This window comes from Pan troglodytes, chromosome 1 (assembly GCF_028858775.2).
Source record: "Pan troglodytes isolate AG18354 chromosome 1, NHGRI_mPanTro3-v2.0_pri, whole genome shotgun sequence".
In the NCBI taxonomy this organism is placed as follows: Eukaryota; Metazoa; Chordata; class Mammalia; order Primates; family Hominidae; genus Pan; species Pan troglodytes.
Genome location: NC_072398.2, coordinates 108,274,857 through 108,293,803, shown reverse-complemented (window position 1 = coordinate 108,293,803; position 18,947 = coordinate 108,274,857). Strand labels below are relative to the sequence as shown.

Genomic DNA, 18,947 nt, shown 5'->3' with positions numbered 1-18,947 from the left:
AAGTAAGAGCTGGACGGCTGAAAAGACTGAGCAGAAGGCTCCTGGGGCTGGGAGGATAAGTTCTGCCTTAGAGGGGCTTAATGAACACCTCAGGGCTTGGTAGGCCCCTCACACTTTCCACTGAACCCCTAGAAGGGTCACATCTTGGGAATAAGAGCCCTATCCCATGAGTAAGATTTGTGTCATCGGACTAAGGGCAGAACAGAAGTAGGCCCACCCTAACGTGTCCTAAAACCTAGCATCCATAGGATCAAGATGATCTGCCAATCTTGACAAAATTCAACATTCTTTAGTGGGAGATAAACTTTAAAATCTATCACCCACAATGTCCAGTAAGTAATGTAAAACTACCATACATGTGTAGAGTAAAGGGAAGTCATACCCATGGTCCAAAGAAGGAGCAGTTGATAGAAACAGAAACACATCCATAGACAACCCAGATGTTAAGAACCAGCAGACAAAGATTTTAAATAACTACAATAAATGTCCTTAAAATACATATTTTGTCAATTATACAAATCATAACCTAACCTACCCCCAGAATCCTAGTGAACTTGAGTTGTCCATGATCTTTAATCAAATTGGGATTTAGAATGGTTTATATTTGAAAGTCTGAAGCAAACAACTTGAAAGTGATTAATGACATCAAATTTAATTACATATTTACACCTCCCAGTAGGACAAGGGAAAGAATAAAATATCTTATCTCCCTGTAGTGAGAGGGCTTTATTAAGATTTGACAGTAGTTATTTAACAGCAATAATTGAGTTTTATGCAAGATTATACAAGTTCTCCTAATCTGGCATCAAAATCTAATCACAGACTGATAGGGTACTTAGGCTCCTAACAGTGAGAAAAAACAGTTGAGCTGAGTACAAAACTAATCTTCAAAAGTAGTTATCTTCATCTGTCAATGTGATCTTATCAAGGATTTTTATAATTTCTATAAACAATCATTATATTTTAGCTGAATCAGTAGCATTATGCTGTCTAAACAGATAGTCAGATTCCTTCTATTTTAAAACACTTTCTACCAGTTCCCATCCCACCACTCACCACTCACCCCCACGCTGGCCCTGTAAAAGGAATTTGGCTTCAACTTTCTTTTCTTAATCCACTAAGCAATCTCATGAATAAAAAGATAATCACATGCCCTGCATGCCTGATAGAATTTTTATAAATCTTCTAAGTGTTTTAATATTTATTTTCTATTTGTGAAAATAATATTTACTGAACAAGCTAGATCATCTTCTTTCTCCACAGAAAAAAAGGTAAGGTTGGTGAAAATACACTGAAAGCTCTGCTAGGTACACATTATTTTTGCATAAAATTTTGCTTAAAATTCTGTGGAGGCTGGCAAAGCACTGTAGAATGATTGACATGGCTGCCTTGATATTGTTCTTGCTTTTTCTTTGTCCACTTATGTTGACCCTGCCACTCCTAAATATGCTAATATTACTTTTGCTGAGGTAGGGAATCATTCTCTTTATACAAGTTTTGTTGTTCATCTTGGTCTCCCAAAAGGATGGCCTCACCAAATTTTTTCTTACTGTCTCTCAAGGAGTTTGTTTCCCTCAAAACAGGAAAGACATCTGAGGGACATACCCAGAACTGTATCCATAAGCATTCCATCCTATCAACAATTAACAAGTAGCCAGGGACAGAATTTAGGCAGCTCCATTTTCTTTCTTTTTTTTTTTTTTTTTTTTTTTTTGGAGACACAGTCTCGCTCTGTCGCTCAGGCTGGAGTGCAGTGGTGCAATCTTGGCTCACTGCAAGCTCCGCCTCCTGGGTTCAGGCCATTCTCCTGCCTCAGCCTCCCGAGTAACTGGGATTACAGGTGCGTGCCACCACGCCCAGCTAATTTTTTGCATTTTTAGTAGAGATGGGATTTCACCGTGTTAGCCAGGATGGTCTCCAACCTTGGTTGGAGAGTATGAGACTAGCAGCCCAACAGTCCAACAAAGAACTATTGGACTTCTTCCCAACAGTGACCCTTAGGTGTCCTCTCCTGGTAAGTGCTCAGAGATTAGTCTCCCCTAGAAACCTTCTCTCCCCATGTCAGACCAAAAATATATAGGCGAACACTTAGAACATATTTGAAATTCTCCATATATAAGTCACCAAGTTGAATGATCTTCAAATAGAACCAATTTGCCTCTCTGTATGGTATTACCACCCTGAATGCTATGTGAAGTAAATAAATTTTTTTTTAATTTTACTTTTAAGCTTTGGGATACATGTGCAGAATGTGCAGGTTTGTTTCATAGGTATACATGTACCATGGTGGTTTGCTGCACCTATCAACCCGTCATCCAGGTTTTAAGCCCCACGTGCATTAGGTATTCATCCTAATGCTCTCCCTCCCCTTTCCCCCCACCCCCTGACAGGCCCCAGTGTGTGATGTTCCCCTCCCTGTGTCCATGTGTTCTCATTGTTCAACTCCCACTTATGAGTGAGAACATGCCGTGTTTGGTTTTCTGTTCCTGTGTTAGTTTGCTGAGAATGATGGCTTCCAGCTTCATCCATGTCCCTGCAAAGGACATGAACTCATTCTTTTTTATGGCTGCATAGTATTCCATCGTGTATACATGCCACATTTTCTTAATCCAGTCTATCACCGTTGGGCATTTGGGTTGGTTCCAAGTCTTTCCTACTGTAAATAGTGCTGCAGTAAACACACATGTGCATGTGTCCTTATAGTAGAATGATTTATAATCCTTTGGGTATATACTCAGTAATGGGATTGCTGGGCCAAATGGTATTTCTGGTTCTAGATCCTTGAGGAATCGCCACACTGAAATTTTTAAGGGAGAGAACCAGTGTCTTCTTATTTAACATAAATAGATAAGAAACATGTGCATGATGGTATCTACTTAGCACCTTTTAGTTTAAGAAACACATTGCTGAACAATAACTACACCAGGCACTGTACTAGGCATTAACGATGCAAAAAATGCATAAGACTAAGACCTCACATTCTAGCAAAAGAAACACATCAACAAATGACCATAATGCAATGGGGTTAACTACCACAAGAGTTGCATAACAGAATAAAGCAAGCAACTAAGGCACCAAATGCCACAAAAAGACTAAACAAGATTTCAGTGGCCTACTCTAAGGTATTAAGTTCCCTCCCTTATTATCTCCAGTTGTATCTCCATTCTTAGAGGAGAATGCACCACATGTTTTTTTTTCCCCCAGCTAGAAAAACTAAATGAGCAGCCCATAATAAGCTACATAAAACCTTTATTTCCAATGTTATCTTTATTCCAATCCAAACAACCTATTGTTAAGCTTTACTGTCATCACAGCTTAAAATATTTTCACTTTAGTGAAGAAAATTATTTCTGACTTGAAAAAAAAAATCTTGTTTATAACATTAAAAAACTAAATCCTGGTGTCAGAACAGATCTCACTGGAAAAAAGTTGTAATTACATTCCTGGTAAGAAATACAAATGTGTTGGATAAACTCACTTAAAATGCTTACTAAGCAAGTACCTCCACCAAAGCAAAGAAGAACTACTCCTCACAAAAGTGAAGGAAAAGAAGAGAAATTTCATATTACCAAATTTTATTTCTCCAGCATCTTCCCTGAAATAAACAGAATGGATACATATTCCTCTTAAAAATTTTCAATTGAGGCAGAAGAAAAAAAGTTATTTGCAGGAAACCTAGAAAAGCTATTATGAAATTATCTCACAGCCTTCCTCAAACAAACAAAACGTCTTGGCTAGAGTAGATGGTTGGAGAAAAAGGAAAAAAAAATGCTCTTAAGCCAAGAACTAGCCTACATTTTCCTTCATCCTTACTCTTTTATCCCCAAATAATACACACCCAAAGCCCCTGCTCCCCCTCAATCTACACCTATGCACACATCTTCCTCTCTCACTGTCTCACTTTCAGAATTAGATTTTTTACACTAGAAAAAAATATGAATATAATATTCACATATACTGGGCCGAATATTAAAGTTGATATCTATTTGGTTTTACTTAAAAACAAGATAATAGGTAACATGTTAAGGGGAGACTCTAAGAGTATGCCTTAATCTGAAAAACACAAGGGAATCTAATATATATATTTTTTATATTTTTTTTATTTCTTTTTGAGACGGAGTCTTGCTCTGTCACCCAGGCTAGAGTGCAATGATGTGGTCTCAGCTCACTGCAACCTCCGCCTCCTGGGTTCAAGTCATTCTCCTGCCTCAGCCTCCCGAGTAGCTGGGACTCCAGGCATGCGCCACCACACCCGGCTAATTTTTGTATTTTTAGTAGAGATAGGGTTTCACTATGTTGGCCAGGCTGGTCTTGAACTCCTGACCTCGTGATTCGCCCAACTCAGACTCCTGAAGTGCTGGGATTACCAGCATGAGCCACCATGCCTGGTCTACCCCATATACATTAACTAGCCACTCACTGAAAAGTCTTTTTCATAGTGAGAAAGATAACAGTAAGATAGTAAGAAGTTCTTATTAGCCAAGTATCTGGCATCCACATCCTTCCATCCTCACCCCCAACCAAAATCTGTACCAGGAAAGCTCAAGAACCAGTAACATTCCACAGAAGCATTAAAAATAGAGGAGTAGAATCAAATCTTGTCCAGTGTTCTATCGCAAAAAGAAAATATATGAAGAGAAAAACTTACTTGCAGTATCCTGTGCCATTGTGGTAGGTAACACACATTCCTTCATTTACACAGGGTTCATAGCCATCTCGACACTGCAATGCTAAAAATAAAAACAAAAGCACATTAGAAGTAAGTCACTAATCATAACCCTCAGACACCAAAGAAGTGTAATCCAATCCAGATCAGCATTCATTCCCACCTAATCTGGGTTTCTTTTTAGAGTTTTAATCAGTTTTTTATGTTTTGGCTTCTAGCACAGAAGCCCATCCCAAAACTATCTTCCAACAATAACCACGTTTGTGGTCTTGAATGATGCTCTTATTTCTCTGTGTTTCAGTATCTCCAGCTGTTACATCTCCATCTCCCAATTAAAAATTAAAGCCATACCATCTATGACATGACACATCATCTTGGGATTTAGATACTTCAGATGAGTATTATAAGGATTAATCAATGAGTGTTTAGGAAAATGCTAGATAAATAATAGATCACCATTATACTGATGAATTACTTAGCCTTCAGGTGAAGTTTTAAAACAGACCGCTTCAAGAAGTAATCAGAAACAGCAATATCAGTAATTCGACAAACTAAAATTGAGAGCCTAGTATGCACCAGGCACAAAATTAGGATCCAGAAAAAAGGAGAAATGGAATACATAAATAAACGAATAAACATAATCTCTAGCTTTAAGGGGCCCATAAAAAGATGGGGAGTAGATCATGAATAGAGACTGCAGAGAGAGTATCAAAAGAAATAAAAGGAGAAGGCAATTTTATACATACAGATAAAACAAAAATTCTCAAACTGTTGATTCCCCCATTCCCTTTAAGAGACAATAAAAAGGCACTTTACCATCTGAGGCCCTCCCAAAAACAGACTTTTCAGAGAAAAGAACAAAAACAACAGCAATAGTAGACATTTTCATTCATTTCAGCCAAGAACGGAAGAAGTCTACTCGAAATCTGCCAATCACTTGCTGGATAATTACAATATCTTGATTGTTTAGCTTTTAGAGTTGAAATTTTCATCACCAAAATACATATCAAGAACCCTAACAACTGGAAAGGTAAGACAGAAAGAAACCTAGTCAAACAATAAATATCAAATTGAAGCTCATGAACTCTTTCTTGGAAGTTATTAAGATGTCCATCACTTATGATAGTTAATGTATAAATACCTGAAAGCAAAACTGAGAAGTTCCCCCCTCCAAGCTTCCTCTAACCACACCACTCTATGCATAAATTGTGCAAGATCAGAGACGCTAGGCCTGGCCATCCCTGGCCATGAAACCAGTAGCCCAGGTGCAAGCTGGATGTCAGAACAACTCCTCCACCAACAATTACTGCATAAAAGCCCAGTATTGTATCCAGTAGTAGAATCATTTGAGAACATGTTTACAGAAAATGCATCCCATCCTTGAAATAATATTTTTAAATGGTAATAGTAATAATAATAGGCTAACACATAGAACTTACTAAATACCAGGCACTATCCTAAGTACTTTACATAAATTAGCTAACTAATTCAATCTTCACAACAACCCTTAGAAGTAAATTTCATTATACCCATTCTCAGGTGAGAAAACAGGGAGGATAAGTGGCCTGCCTACTGCCATGCCACTGAGTTAGAAAGCCAGAATTTGAATCCAGAGACTCTGCCCTTAACCACCAAGATACACTGCTTCCCACTACCTGAAATTTCTCAGGATTGGCAGGGTGGATATTATTATACCCATTTACCAATAGTAGAGGCCAGAGAGAATAAGTGGCCTCTTTATGGGGCATCGCGCCACTAGCTGGTGGCAGTGCTGGGCCTAGGACCCAGGTCTCAGTAAAAGTCCAACCCATCTCTATGACAGCTGTTGGGATCACACAAAGAGTCACCAGGCTGCAGGCCCAAACAGGCAAATTGAGGAAGAGGGTCATCTTGTTGTCCATATCCCACTTCCCTGTAAGGCTCAAATGCTCCCTCTTCCCACACTGATAAGCCCAATGCAACAACTATAATTAAAACAGTTAATGTCAGCTTATTTCCTCCATACCAAAGTTCTCAAACTGATTTTTTCATTCTCTTTAGACACTTTTATTAGTTCCAGTGAGAACTTCCGGGGTTTTTTCTATTTACTTTTTTTCTTTAAATAAAATAATAAATAAATAAAACCCTCACAGTAGGAAAGGAATGTCCTGTAGGCACAGAAAAAGCTGTAGCTCTGTCCCCCTGCAGGAATCCTGGTGCAGTGGAGGGACTCAGGAGACCTGAAATCCTGTCTGTACCCCTAACTGCAAGCAAAGCACAACTTCATGGGGGCTCAATTTCCCTACCCGTACCAAGCTGAGAGCTAACTAAATGTCCCTAAAGGTTCCCTGTGATCCACCAGCGACAGCTCCCTCCTTATAAGTACATGAATGGCATGCCCAGTGCCTGAAGAAACCTGGAGTACATAATGACCCAGCCACCCATGACTCAGAATGCCATGGGTGCAAAAATCACGGCCTGTTCCTATTAAGTGTCCTGACAAATCATTACAGTGACAGGTTCAGAGAAATACAAACAACCCAAAGTCAATATGTAGCAATCAATCTAGCAAATAACTTTACAGCCTAGCCTTAGTGAACCAATCAAACTCAGTGACTGAAAAGAAGGTGGGCTTACCAGGCTAATAATTAATGCCACTTGGCTGATGTGTGGGATCTTGCTACCTTGAACCTTTAGCTTTTACTGAGCCACGGTTCTCAAACTTTAGTAAGCATTGGAATCACTTGGAGGGCTTTTTAAAAAAGAGTGTTAGACTCGACCCCCACAATTTCTGACTAAGTCCGCAGGGAGCCTGGGAATCTGCATTCCTAACAAATTCCCAGGTGATGTTGATACCACAGGTCTGAGGAACCACACACTATGACTATATGAACGCTTGAGTGTCCACTTTTAAAAATACTCAAAAGCTATATAATATAGAGGTCTTAGATGATTTAGATGATAACATATCGTCTGAATAAACAGGATGTGGAGAAATGGAACCCTTCTACTCTGTTAATGGGAATGTAAATTAGTACAACCATTGTGAAAAACAGTGCAGACGTTCCTCAAAAAACTGAAAATAGAATCACCACATGATCTGGTAATCCCACTGCTGCGTATTTACCCCAAATATTTTAAATCAGTTTATTGAAAAGATGTCTGTACACCCATACCAAGTTATGGAAGAGTCCATCAACAGATGAATGGATAAATAAAAGGTGGTAGATAGGCCGGGCACAGTGGCTCACGCCTATAATCCCAGCACTTTGGGCGGCTGAGGCGGGTGGATCACGAGGTCAGGAGTTCAAGACCAGCCTGGCCAAGATGATGAAACCCCATCTCTACTAAAAGTACAAAAATTACAGCACGCCAGTAATCGCAGCTACTCAGGAGGCTGAGGCAGGAGAATCACTTGAACCTGGGGGGCGGAGGTTGCAGTGAGCCGAGATTGCTCCACTGCACTCCAGCCTGAGTGACAGAGAGAGACTCCATCTCAAAAAAAAAAAAAAAAAAAAGCTGTGGTAGATACATACAATGGAATACTATTCAACCTTTAGATATAAATTCTGTCATTTGAGACAACATGGATAGAATTGGAGAACATTATGCTAAGTGAAATAAGGCACAGGAAGACAAATACAGCATGTTCTCACTTATATGTAGAATTGAAAACCATCAAAATCATAGAAGCAGAGAGGAAAATGGTGGTTACGGAAGCTATGGGCCTGATGATCAATGGGTACAAAAAGCTACAGTTACACAAGAAGAATTTTTTTGTATATGTTTGAGATATATTGCATAGTGTGGTGAATATAGTTAATAATAGGGTATTGTACATTTCAAAATTGCTAAGAGTAAATTTCAAAAAATGTTAAATATTTGAGATGAAGGATACACTAACTACCTTTTAATTGTTCTACATTGTATTAGCAAATTATAACATCACCTTGTACCCTATAAATGTATACAACTATAAATTGACAATTCTAATTTTTAAAAAAGAAAAATAATCTTGAGACTCGTGGCTGTACTCAGGAGCAAAAATGAATACTATAGTTATCTTCCATACAAAGAGAAATTAAAACTTTGATAACCTGAAGCCATGAAAGTGAGACCGGGACAGACCTCATTTCAAAATTCAATTTACTTTTTTCCAATGTAAAACACTTAAATTTAACAATAAAATTGAAGGCAGCTTCATGCTTATAAAGTGAAAAAAGAAACATTAATCATACCATAGAGAATTGATGTTTAAACTGATGCTTTAATAGACTCCAAGAAACTAGTCACTCACAAAGAGTCACATTTAACCCCAATTTTCATGTCAATAAATACTCGCTGGCTGAAATAAATCTTATTTACTGTGTGTGTATCTGCTGTTTGTGCAGGCCCTCCTCTACTCCACCAAAAAAAAAAAAAAAAAAAAGGCAAAAAGAAGTAGTAGATTTCAATCTCATCACTCCATCATTTGGCAATATAATACAAAAATCTAGACGCCAATTTCCAATTTTCATACACTTTCAGTGCAGTGCATTTGGGAACTAGCTATCTAATATTCAGAATATATTTAGAAAGCATCTACTATCGGCAGGCACAAGCCCTGATGTCAGGGATACCGTAGTATACAGAATAAACTCCCTGTCCTCAGGAACCTTATTTCTATAAGAGAAAGGTGGCTAAAAAATTAATAAATAAAATAATTTTGGACAGTAATAAGCAATAAGTTCCATTGGAAACAAAACCCAGTAATGTATAAAAAGCAATCATGAAGGCTGGGGGTGCAGGAGTGTACCTCAGATAGTGTCTAGGAAAGGCCTCCCTGAGGAGGTATGCTTTGAGCTACAATGTAAATGAACAAGTGTCATGAAGAAGCTGGGCCTCCAGCTGGGATACTCTCTGGATGAGATTCTCCAGGTCCTTTTTGGCCTAAAGCCCTGGCGAGTAGAAAGCACCAGTGCCATCAGACAGCCACACCTCATCCTCATCAGGGACAATATGAGGTGAAGACCCCTCCAAGGTGCCAACAGCTCTCAGCTTCTGGGGTCTTTCCAGACTAGACGAATAATCACTTGTAACTGAGAGGGACCAGACCTGGCTCTTGAGGTTCTGAATGACCTTGTTGGCATTCTGCAGCTGGGCCTTCAGATCTTTGATGTCCTTTCATAGGACCGAGATGTTTTCTGACTTTCCATATACCCGGAACTCTTCCTGCTTCCCTAGCTGGTTCTCCAAGGGCTTCCTCTCAGACGAACTAGCCAGCCCCGGCACCCCTGCTCAGAGCACAGCCCCTCCATCAGGATCACTTCCTTGAGGCTGTTGTGCTCCTCACACTCTGAAAAAAGCCAAAGATGTCTTCCTAAATAAAAGTTGGATGTGCTGTTGTGGCCACTGCCTTTGAGAGGAGGCAGGTTTGTTCATGAGGACAATAATTACTAGGGAAAAAGTTGAATTAGTACTTTACTCAACCCTGCCACTGTACTAGGCATTCAAATACAATATTTCTTATCCTCCTTATACCTACAAGTTAGGTTTCATCACTTTCTATTTTACTGACTGGGGAAACCAAAACTTAAAGAGAGGTGGTAAACTAGCTTGTTCTAGATCACTCAAATTAGCACATGGCAGAACCAGAATTCAAATCCCCCAATGTCCTGTGTTCATTCCACACACGCTGATGTTTCTTAAGACATTAACATGGCCTTATCTATTTAGAATGGCCACAAGAACATAGGACAAGATATTCCTGCATGCTGAAAGTTTAATGCTTTCTAAATTTTACTATAATTTAAAAGTTTATTGGGTTACAACTGTGTGAAAAATAGGCATAGGAAAATAAGACTTCGAATAAATATATCAGCATGTTAACATCAGTGTATTAGGGCGGTGGTAGTCAGAATGAGAACTAATCCATGGCATTTTACCAGATGCCAGGCACTGTTCTAAAGCATTTTATAAGAATTTACTCATTTAATTGACCTTAGTACCTGATGGGGTAGGTAGTTCCTTTATTACTATTTTAACATATAAAGAAACTGGGACATAGGAAAGTTTTCAAACTGGGATTTGAACCAACCAGTCTGGCCCCAGGATCTTGTCTCTTAACTGCCACACTACACTGCCTCAAGAATGAGAGAGATTCTGTTTTTCTTCTCTTCTGGTTTTCAGTGTGGTGGGTGGCCCTATAGTTGTAGTCTTTTTATAATGCAAAACAAAATTATGTTTAACTTACGGTTTGCATGTTTCCAAAACCTCATCTGGTCTCTAAGTAGGTCTTAGTATTTCTATAATAATCAGTTGGATAGAACTTTATATTATTATTAGTAGTAGTAGTAGTAGTATGTCAAAAACTAATTGTAGAAATTCAAACTTATACTTAGCCTCATTTTGGGTTAGAGTTCTCCTATTAACCTCCTGTCCTCCTCTTTCCTACCACTTGTTAGGTGTGGAATTGGCCAACAGCATCCAAACATGACAGCTGACTCCAGGGAGGGGTGAGCCCCACACCCTGTGCTCTTACCAGGACTGGTGGTTTCCTCCTGTTCAGCCTGATTCTCGCTTCAGCCACAAGTCTCATAGCCCAGGTCCTGGAGGTTCACCTGGACCTGCTTGCTGTCCTGCTTCACCAAGGATTCACCTGCTTGGAAAGAGACAGCAGGTGTTAGACAATGTCTGAATTTCCCACATATGCCCTCAGCCTCAATGGCACATGCCCTAACCTTTTGGGGCAGGGAGGGCAGATCCACAGTGCGAGAGAAGCTTCTCTGAACTGGTGGGAGAAGAGACCACCAGCTCCAGGAAGCAGAATTTCTTTCCACAGGAGGAGTCTGCATTTTTCATTGATTATCCCCCCTTCAGAAAACCCAGGCTTTAGTTGGGACCAGATATCCTTAAGTCAGCGATTATACACTACCATCTTTAGCAGCCCCACTGAAGCTGGCAAGTGCTTTATCCACAGGGGTTCAATAAATGTTGAATGGAGCTGAACTAATTTAGAGCCCCAAGACCCTAGACCTGTACTGTCCAATAAGGTAGTTAGCAGCCACATACGGCCACTTTATACTACATTAACTAAAATTAAATAAAACCAAATGTCCAAGTTGCACTAGCCACACTTCATGTGTTCAATAACCACATTATGTAGGTATGGAACATACAGAACTTATAAGACACACAGGCTAGTTTTCTTTACTAGTAAAAGTACTAAGCATAACTGTATTTCTCCAGCTCATTAGCCTGAGCAAAGACAGTGGCTTCTGATAGCAGCAGCTTCTCCTGGAGATCTTGATAGCGTTGTTTGCATTGTGACAGCTGGGAGCGCAGGTGCTGGGTGGACCCTGGTAGGCTAAACGCTGACTGAGGCCCAGGGTCATGAGGCTGGGACTGGTTATCCAACTGTGAAAGGGGCCAATACAGGGATCGGGACAGTCTGAGGTCACCCCCATGCAGTGACGACCACCGCCCCTTCTGAACCCTGTGGACTTTACTCAAGTCTGTCACAGCACTTCTCATGCCATTTGGCAGTGACTTGCTTTCCAGATGGAGCTCCTGGAGCGCTGGGATAAAGTTTTCTTCATATCTGTATCCACAGCACACAGCACAGCACCAATCAAGTCTACAGAGGAGCTCTCAGGAAATGTTTTCTCAGTGGTCAAAAAGAGAAGGGGTGGAACCCTCCACTCATCTCCCCTTGCATTCTGTCCCATTGATTCTCTCAGAATCCCTGTATTCTCCATTTCACTGAATCTTCAGCACGGCTCCTTCCCTAAAGAGGATCCCAGTAACCCATCTGAGGTCCAGGAACAGACACCTGTGATGAGCTGTGACAAAAAAATGGCAGTGATAAGGGATGTCATTACATACCACTTGTCTGGGCTGCCTCATAACCTGATGAATCCCTATGTTACAGCAATTACCACATCCTGTTAAAATTACCTGTTTGTGTGCCATCTTTCCTGACTATATTAAGTATCTCAAGGGCAGCCATTGGTTTTATTGCCCCATGCCAATGCCTAGTGTGTTATCTGAAAAATTAAGTACTCAAGAAATATTTATGTTATAAAAGCCTTTCTAAAGGCTGAATGTAGGCAGAATATTATTACTATTGTTTGTGGTACAGAGAACCTTCTCTTGGTACCTCCTGATTCATATGGGAGAATGTTTTAAGGTAAACACTGTCATCTCAAGCCCTTCTCCAATTGTTTTTCACTCAATCTAAGCCCACACTTACTAGGTGGGCATCCACTGTGAAGGTAGCCCCAAGGTCAAGGCTCTGGGGTCTGGGGAAAGGCCTCACAGTCACATTCCCCTCCTCTTGGTGTTGGTGCTTCCCAGGGGAACCAACCAGTTCTGTGTTTATTCCGTCGATGGTGCTGGTCAGATGCACAAGGAGCTCTGGAGTAAGTTTACTATTCCCTTCCTTGCTACTCAGCACAAGTTGTTCTTTGAGGAGGTTGATGATATTGTGGGCATTCTTCAGTTTTCCCTGGAGCTTTCTGAACTCAGCCTGAAGGCTACTCTCACTCAGACCCTCTTTGGCTACCAGTCTCAACCATCACCTCGCTCTTCTCCTTGTCTTCCTCGATCTCCCATCCATCAGACATTGCTTCTCCCATCTGCTCTTTCAGCTCTGCATTCTCAAGGCAAAGGCTCAGCACGGTATTCCTGCAGGAAACACATAATTGAGGGCTAGGTCTGGTCCTGACAACAGTTCCTAACAGTTCCTCTTACCCACATCTCAGCCCACGATAAACTCAGACATACCCCAGAGCATGAAGCAACCTGAGACCTACCACAAGGTCTTTTATATACAAGAAAGCCAAGGCTCAGGAAGAGTAAGAGACTTGCCCAAACTTCCACAGCTTCTTGGTGGCAGCACCATCACTAGAAACCTTGGACTCATGACATGCAGGCTAGTTTTCTTTTCTATATATATACATATATATTTATTATACTTTAAGTTCTAGCGTACATGTGCACAATGTGCAGGTTTGTTACTATGTATACATGTGCCATGTTGGTGTGCTGCACCCATTAACTCATTATTTACATTAGGTATATCTCCTAATGCTATCCCCCCCTCCCCCCACCCCACAACAGGCCCCGGTGTGTGACGTTCCCCTTCCTGTGTCCAAGTGTTCTCATTGTTCAATTCCCACCTATGAGTGAGAACATGAGGTGTTTGGTTTTTTTGTCCTTGCGATAGTTTGCTAAGCATGGTTTCCAGCTTCATCCATGTCCCTACAAAGGACATGAATTCATCATTTTTTATGACTGCATAGTATTCCATGGTGTATATGTGCCACATTTTCTTAATCCAGTCTATCATTGATGGACATTTGGGTTGGTTCCAAGTCTTTGCTATTGTGAGTAGTGCCGCAATAAACATACATGTGCATGTGTCTTTATACTAGCATGGTTTATATTCCTTTGGGTATATACCCAGTAATGGGATGGCTGGGTCAAATGGCATTTCTAGTTCTAGATCCTTGAGGAATCACCACACTGTCTTCCACAATGGCTGAACTAGTTTACAGTCCCAACAACAGTGTAGAATGTTCCTATTTCTCCACATCCTCTCCAGCACCTGTGGTTTCCTGACTTTTTAATGATCGCCATTCTAACTGGTGTGAGATGATATCTCATTGTGGTTTTGAATTGCATTCCTCTGATGGCCAGTGATGATGAGCATTTTTTCATGTGTCTGTTGACTGCATAAATGTCTTCTTTTGAGAAGTGTCTGTTCATATCCCTCACCCACTTTTTGATGGGGTTGTTTGTTTTTTTCTTGTAAATTTGTTTGAGTTCTTTGTAGATTTGGGGTATTAGCCCTTTGTCAGATGAGAAGATTGCAAAAATTTTCTCCCATTCTGTAGGCTGCCTGTTCACTCTGATGGTAGTTTCTTTTGCTGTGCAGAAGCTCTTTAGTTTAATTGGATCCCATTTGTCTATTTTGGCTTTTGTTGTTTTAGACATGAAGTCCTTGCCCATGCCTATGTCCTGAATGGTATTTCCTAGGTTTTCTTCTAGGGTTTTTATGGTTTTAGGTCTAACATGTAAGTCTTTAATCCATCTTGAATTAATTTTTGTATAAGATGTAAAGAAGGGATCCAGTTTCAGCTTTCTACATGTGGCTAGCCAGTTTTCCCAGCACCATTTGTTAAATAGGGAATCCTTTCCCCATTTCTTGTTTTTGTCAGGTTTGTCAAAGATCAGATAGTTGTAGATGTGTGGTATTATTTCTGAGGGCTCTGTTCTGTTCCATTGGTCTATATCTCTGTTTTGGTACCAGTACCATGCTGTTTTGGTTACTGTAGCCGTATAGTATAGTCTGAAGTCAGCTAGCGTGATGCCTCCAGCTTTGTTCTTTTGGCTTAGGATTGACTTGGTGATGCGGGCTCTTTTTTGGTTCCATATGAACTTTAAAGTAGTTTTTTCCAATTCTGCGAAGACATTGGTAGCTTGATGGGGATGACATTGAATCTATAAATTACCTTGGGCAGTATGGCCATTTTCACAATATTGATTCTTCCTATCCATGAGCATGGAATGTTCTTCCATTTGTTTGTGTCCTCTTTTATTTTGTTGAGCAGTGGTTTGTAGTTCTCCTTGAAGAAGTCCTTCACATCCCTTGTAAATTGGATTCCTAGGTATTTTACTCTCTTTGAAGCAATTGTGAATGGGAGTTCACTCATGATTTGGCTCTCTGTTTGTCTGTTATTGGTGTATAAGAATGCTCGTGATTTTCGCACATTGATTTTGTATCCTGAGACTTTGCTGAAGTTGCTTAACAGCTGAAGGAGATTTTGGGCTGAGACAATGGGGTTTTCTAGATATACAATCATGTCATCTGCAAACAGGGGCAATTTGACTTCATCTTTTGCTAATTGAATACTCTTTATTTCTTTCTCCTGCCTGATTACCCTGGCCAGAACTTCCAACACTATGCTGAATAGGAGTGGTGAGAGAGGGCATCCCTGTCTTGTGCCAGTTTTCAAAGGGAATGCTTCCAGTTTTTGCCCATTCAGTATGATATCGGCTGTGGGTTTGCCATAAATAGCTCTTATTATTTTTAGATACGTCCCATCAATACCTAATTTATTGAGTTTTTAGCATGAAGGGCTGTTGAATTTTGTCAAAGGCCTTTTCTGCATCTATTGAGATAATCATGTGGTTTTTGTCTTTGGTTCTGTTTATGTGCTGGATTATGTTTATTGATTTGCATATGTTGGAACCAGCCTTGCATCCCAGGGATGAAGCCCACTTGATCCTGGTGGATAAGCTTTTTGTTGTGCTGCTGGATTCGGTTTGCCCGTATTTTATTGAGGATTTTTGCATCAATGTTCATCAGGGATATTGGTCTAAAATTCTCTTTTTTTGTTGTGTCTCTGCCAGGCTTTGGTATCAGGATGATGCTGGTCTCATAAAATGAGTTAGGGAGGATTGTCTCTTTTGCTATTGATTGGAATAGTTTCAGAAGGAATGGTACCAGCTCCTCCTTGTACCTCTGGTGGAATTCGGCTGTGAATCTGTCTGGTCCTGGAGTTTTTTTGGTTGGTAAGCTATTAATTACTGCCTCAATTTCAGAGCCCATGCAGGCTAGTTTTCTTTACTTGTGCCACGCAGCCTCATATGTTCTAATTTTTAGTAGCCTCTGGAATAAACAAGAGTACTTACGCTGCTAAAAAATAAGACCTTTTCTGTAACAAATTTATTGTTATGAATTCTACAGTTCTATTTATCATTAGTCAGTTTCAAACCACTGGGACTTAGGAACACAGAATAAATAAATAACACTAATCAGTACCATTAATACAATCAAAATGTACTTAGATAATTGTTTGCTTTATGTCTGGCTCACATGATAGAGATAACCTTCTTGAGAGTAGGGACTGTGTCTGTCCTATTCACCCCATATCCCCAGTGCTTACACAAGTGCCTGCTACATAAATCATTCATATTTGTTGAAGAAAGAAAACTGACCAAAACAGCTAATTTGCACCAAGACATTCCAGATAAATTCTTTCCACAACAACAAACTCATACTAGGGTTGAGTGGAAGCAAACATGGCTGTAACAAGTCTATTCACTTAACTTCTTTGAGCCTCAGTTTCCTTTTATATAAAATAAGGATGATAACACTTACCTAGTGGAGTTAGCAGATGCTTACATGAAATTGCATATACGGTATGGCTAGCTCAGGGTCTAACTGGGAAGTCATTCAATCCCTGCTGTACTAGCTGCAGACCTGAGAAATACCAACAGCAGAATCCCATAAGGTGCTTGTTAAAAAAGCTGTAGAGCTAAGGCCTATGAATCCACATTTTACTTAAGTTCCACAGGTGATTTTTAAATTTTTATTTATTTTTTGAGACAGAGTCTCACTCTGTCGCCCAGGCTGGAGTGCAGTGGCGAGATCTCAGCTCACTGCAAGCTCCACCTCCTGGGTTCAAGCAATTTTGCTGCCTCAGCCTCCCAAGTAGCTGGGCTACAGGCATGCGCCACCACGCCCAGCTAATTTTTGTATTTTTAGCAGCGAAGGGGTTTCACCATGTTGGCCAGGCTGGTCTCGAACTCCTGATCTCAGGTGATCCGCCCGCCTTGGCCTCCCAAAGTGTTGGGATTACAGGCATGAGCCACGACGCCCGGCCCACGGGTGATTCTTAAGCATGCTAAACTGAGAACCGCTGAGCTAGAGGATGCACAGGAAATGGGTAATTCACAACTTGAAGGATCAGCAATGGCCTATGTACCTAGATTGATTTTTCTCAGAATCCAGGAGTCTTGGAATCTAGAGAAGAGCTTGTCTGGTGTGTTTCTGGGAGGAAAATAGGACTAGGATACACACAGACAATCTATGAGATAGTTTCTCAATAAAGAAAAAGGGGATAAGTATTTTACCAAAACTGGGATGTGGAAAGGGGATAAAGAGGGCACAGGTGTATATGGAAAAGAATATTTAATATTATGTTCTAACTTCATGTTTAAAAATTAACTGATGTTTTAAAATACAAACATAAAAAAAACACAACCTTCTTGAAAGGAAGAACAATGCATTAGATTCTAGCTTCTACAGTATAAGTGATTCTGTAGGTTGGGTGGAGGGTTGAACAAATCAGAGTTTCAGGTTAGTAACTCTGAGGACAAAGGAAAATAATCCACAGGGATATCTACAGAGGGTTTGATTGTAGGTTCAACAATAGAATCAAAAGAGATGTACTGTTTTTACCCATGACAACTCAATTAAGTTTACACATACAAAATTTTAAGTAAAATAATATGCTATTATTTTACTTAATAATAATATAATATGCTACATATAAATAATATGTAGAAGTTAAGGAAAAAGTTTTGATAATTCAGAGCAAGAGAATCAGCACTTAGAACAATCACAAGAATTTTTTAAAAATTGTTTGACAAAGTATACAGTATATAAGCAAGGTTTAGATGTTAGAAATTGGGAGCCACAGACTATTATGCAACCTTGAGCAAGTCACTTGAAACCTTCTAGGCCTGAGTTTCCTCAGCTATGAAACAAGGACATGAGGCTAGATGTGTAGGTCCTTTTCAAAGTGCTAACATTATTCAGGGAAGTTTAAGTGGCATGTAATATGCAGGGAAACAATAGGGCATGATTTAGAAGTTGTACAGCTGTACTTTAAACAGACAGTGATGATTATAGTCCTGGGAGTGAATGAATAAATGGATCAGCCCTACAGTATCAGCATGTTCTCCAAGTATCTTTTGACAAAAAGCCATCAAAGACAGAGTGGCCAATCTAACCAATGAATGAGCTATCTGCTATTTTTGTAAAATTACTAAAGCAGCAGAGATGATTAAAATTGATATTCTATGATTCAAGGACTTATGAGCGAGAGCTGAGAGGAGAGGGAGGGGCCTCTATAGAAACCCTCTGGCCGAGCGCGGTGGCTCACGCCTGTAATCCCAGCACTCTGGGAGGCCGAGGCGCGGGGATCACGAGGTGAAACCCTGCCTCTACTAAAAAAACAAATAAACCAAAAATTAGCTGGGCATGGTGGCGGGTGCCTGTAGTCCCAGCTACTCAGGAGGCTGAGGCACGAGAATGGCATGAACCCAAGAGGCGGAGCTTGAAGTGAGCCGAGATCGCGCCACTGCACTCCAGCCTGGGTGACAGAGGGAGACTCCATCTCAAAAAAAAAAAAAAACAAAAAATTCCTCCTCCTTCGTGAACTGTTCTGGTTCTGTATATAGCAGTGAGACGTATTAGGTAGCTAGGATTCCTTACATGTTTCAGTCAATTAAAAACTGTAATACAGGTCAT

General features: G+C 40.2%; 1 protein-coding gene across 5 annotated transcripts in view; it reads right to left on the bottom strand.

The window, feature by feature from the left end:
• LOC129135378 (notch homolog 2 N-terminal-like protein R) overlaps positions 1 to 11,282 on the bottom strand; it is a 50,400-nt gene extending 39,118 nt beyond the window's left edge. For 4 of the 5 annotated variants that reach the window (XR_010158891.1, XM_054669931.2, XM_063815432.1 and 1 more), the window contains exons 1-3: positions 11,166 to 11,276; positions 9,740 to 9,980; positions 4,649 to 4,730 (exon numbers count right to left, since the gene is read on the bottom strand). Coding sequence is in view for 4 of the 5 variants with exons in the window: in XM_054669931.2 (XP_054525906.1) it covers positions 4,649 to 4,730; positions 9,740 to 9,812 (155 nt within the window). In the remaining variant the exon portion in view is untranslated. Of the gene's footprint in view, positions 1 to 4,648; positions 4,731 to 9,739; positions 9,981 to 11,165 lie in introns of all 5 variants that reach the window. The other variant, XM_063815434.1, reaches the window with a different exon arrangement.
• Positions 11,283 to 18,947: the final 7,665 nt, after the last annotated feature.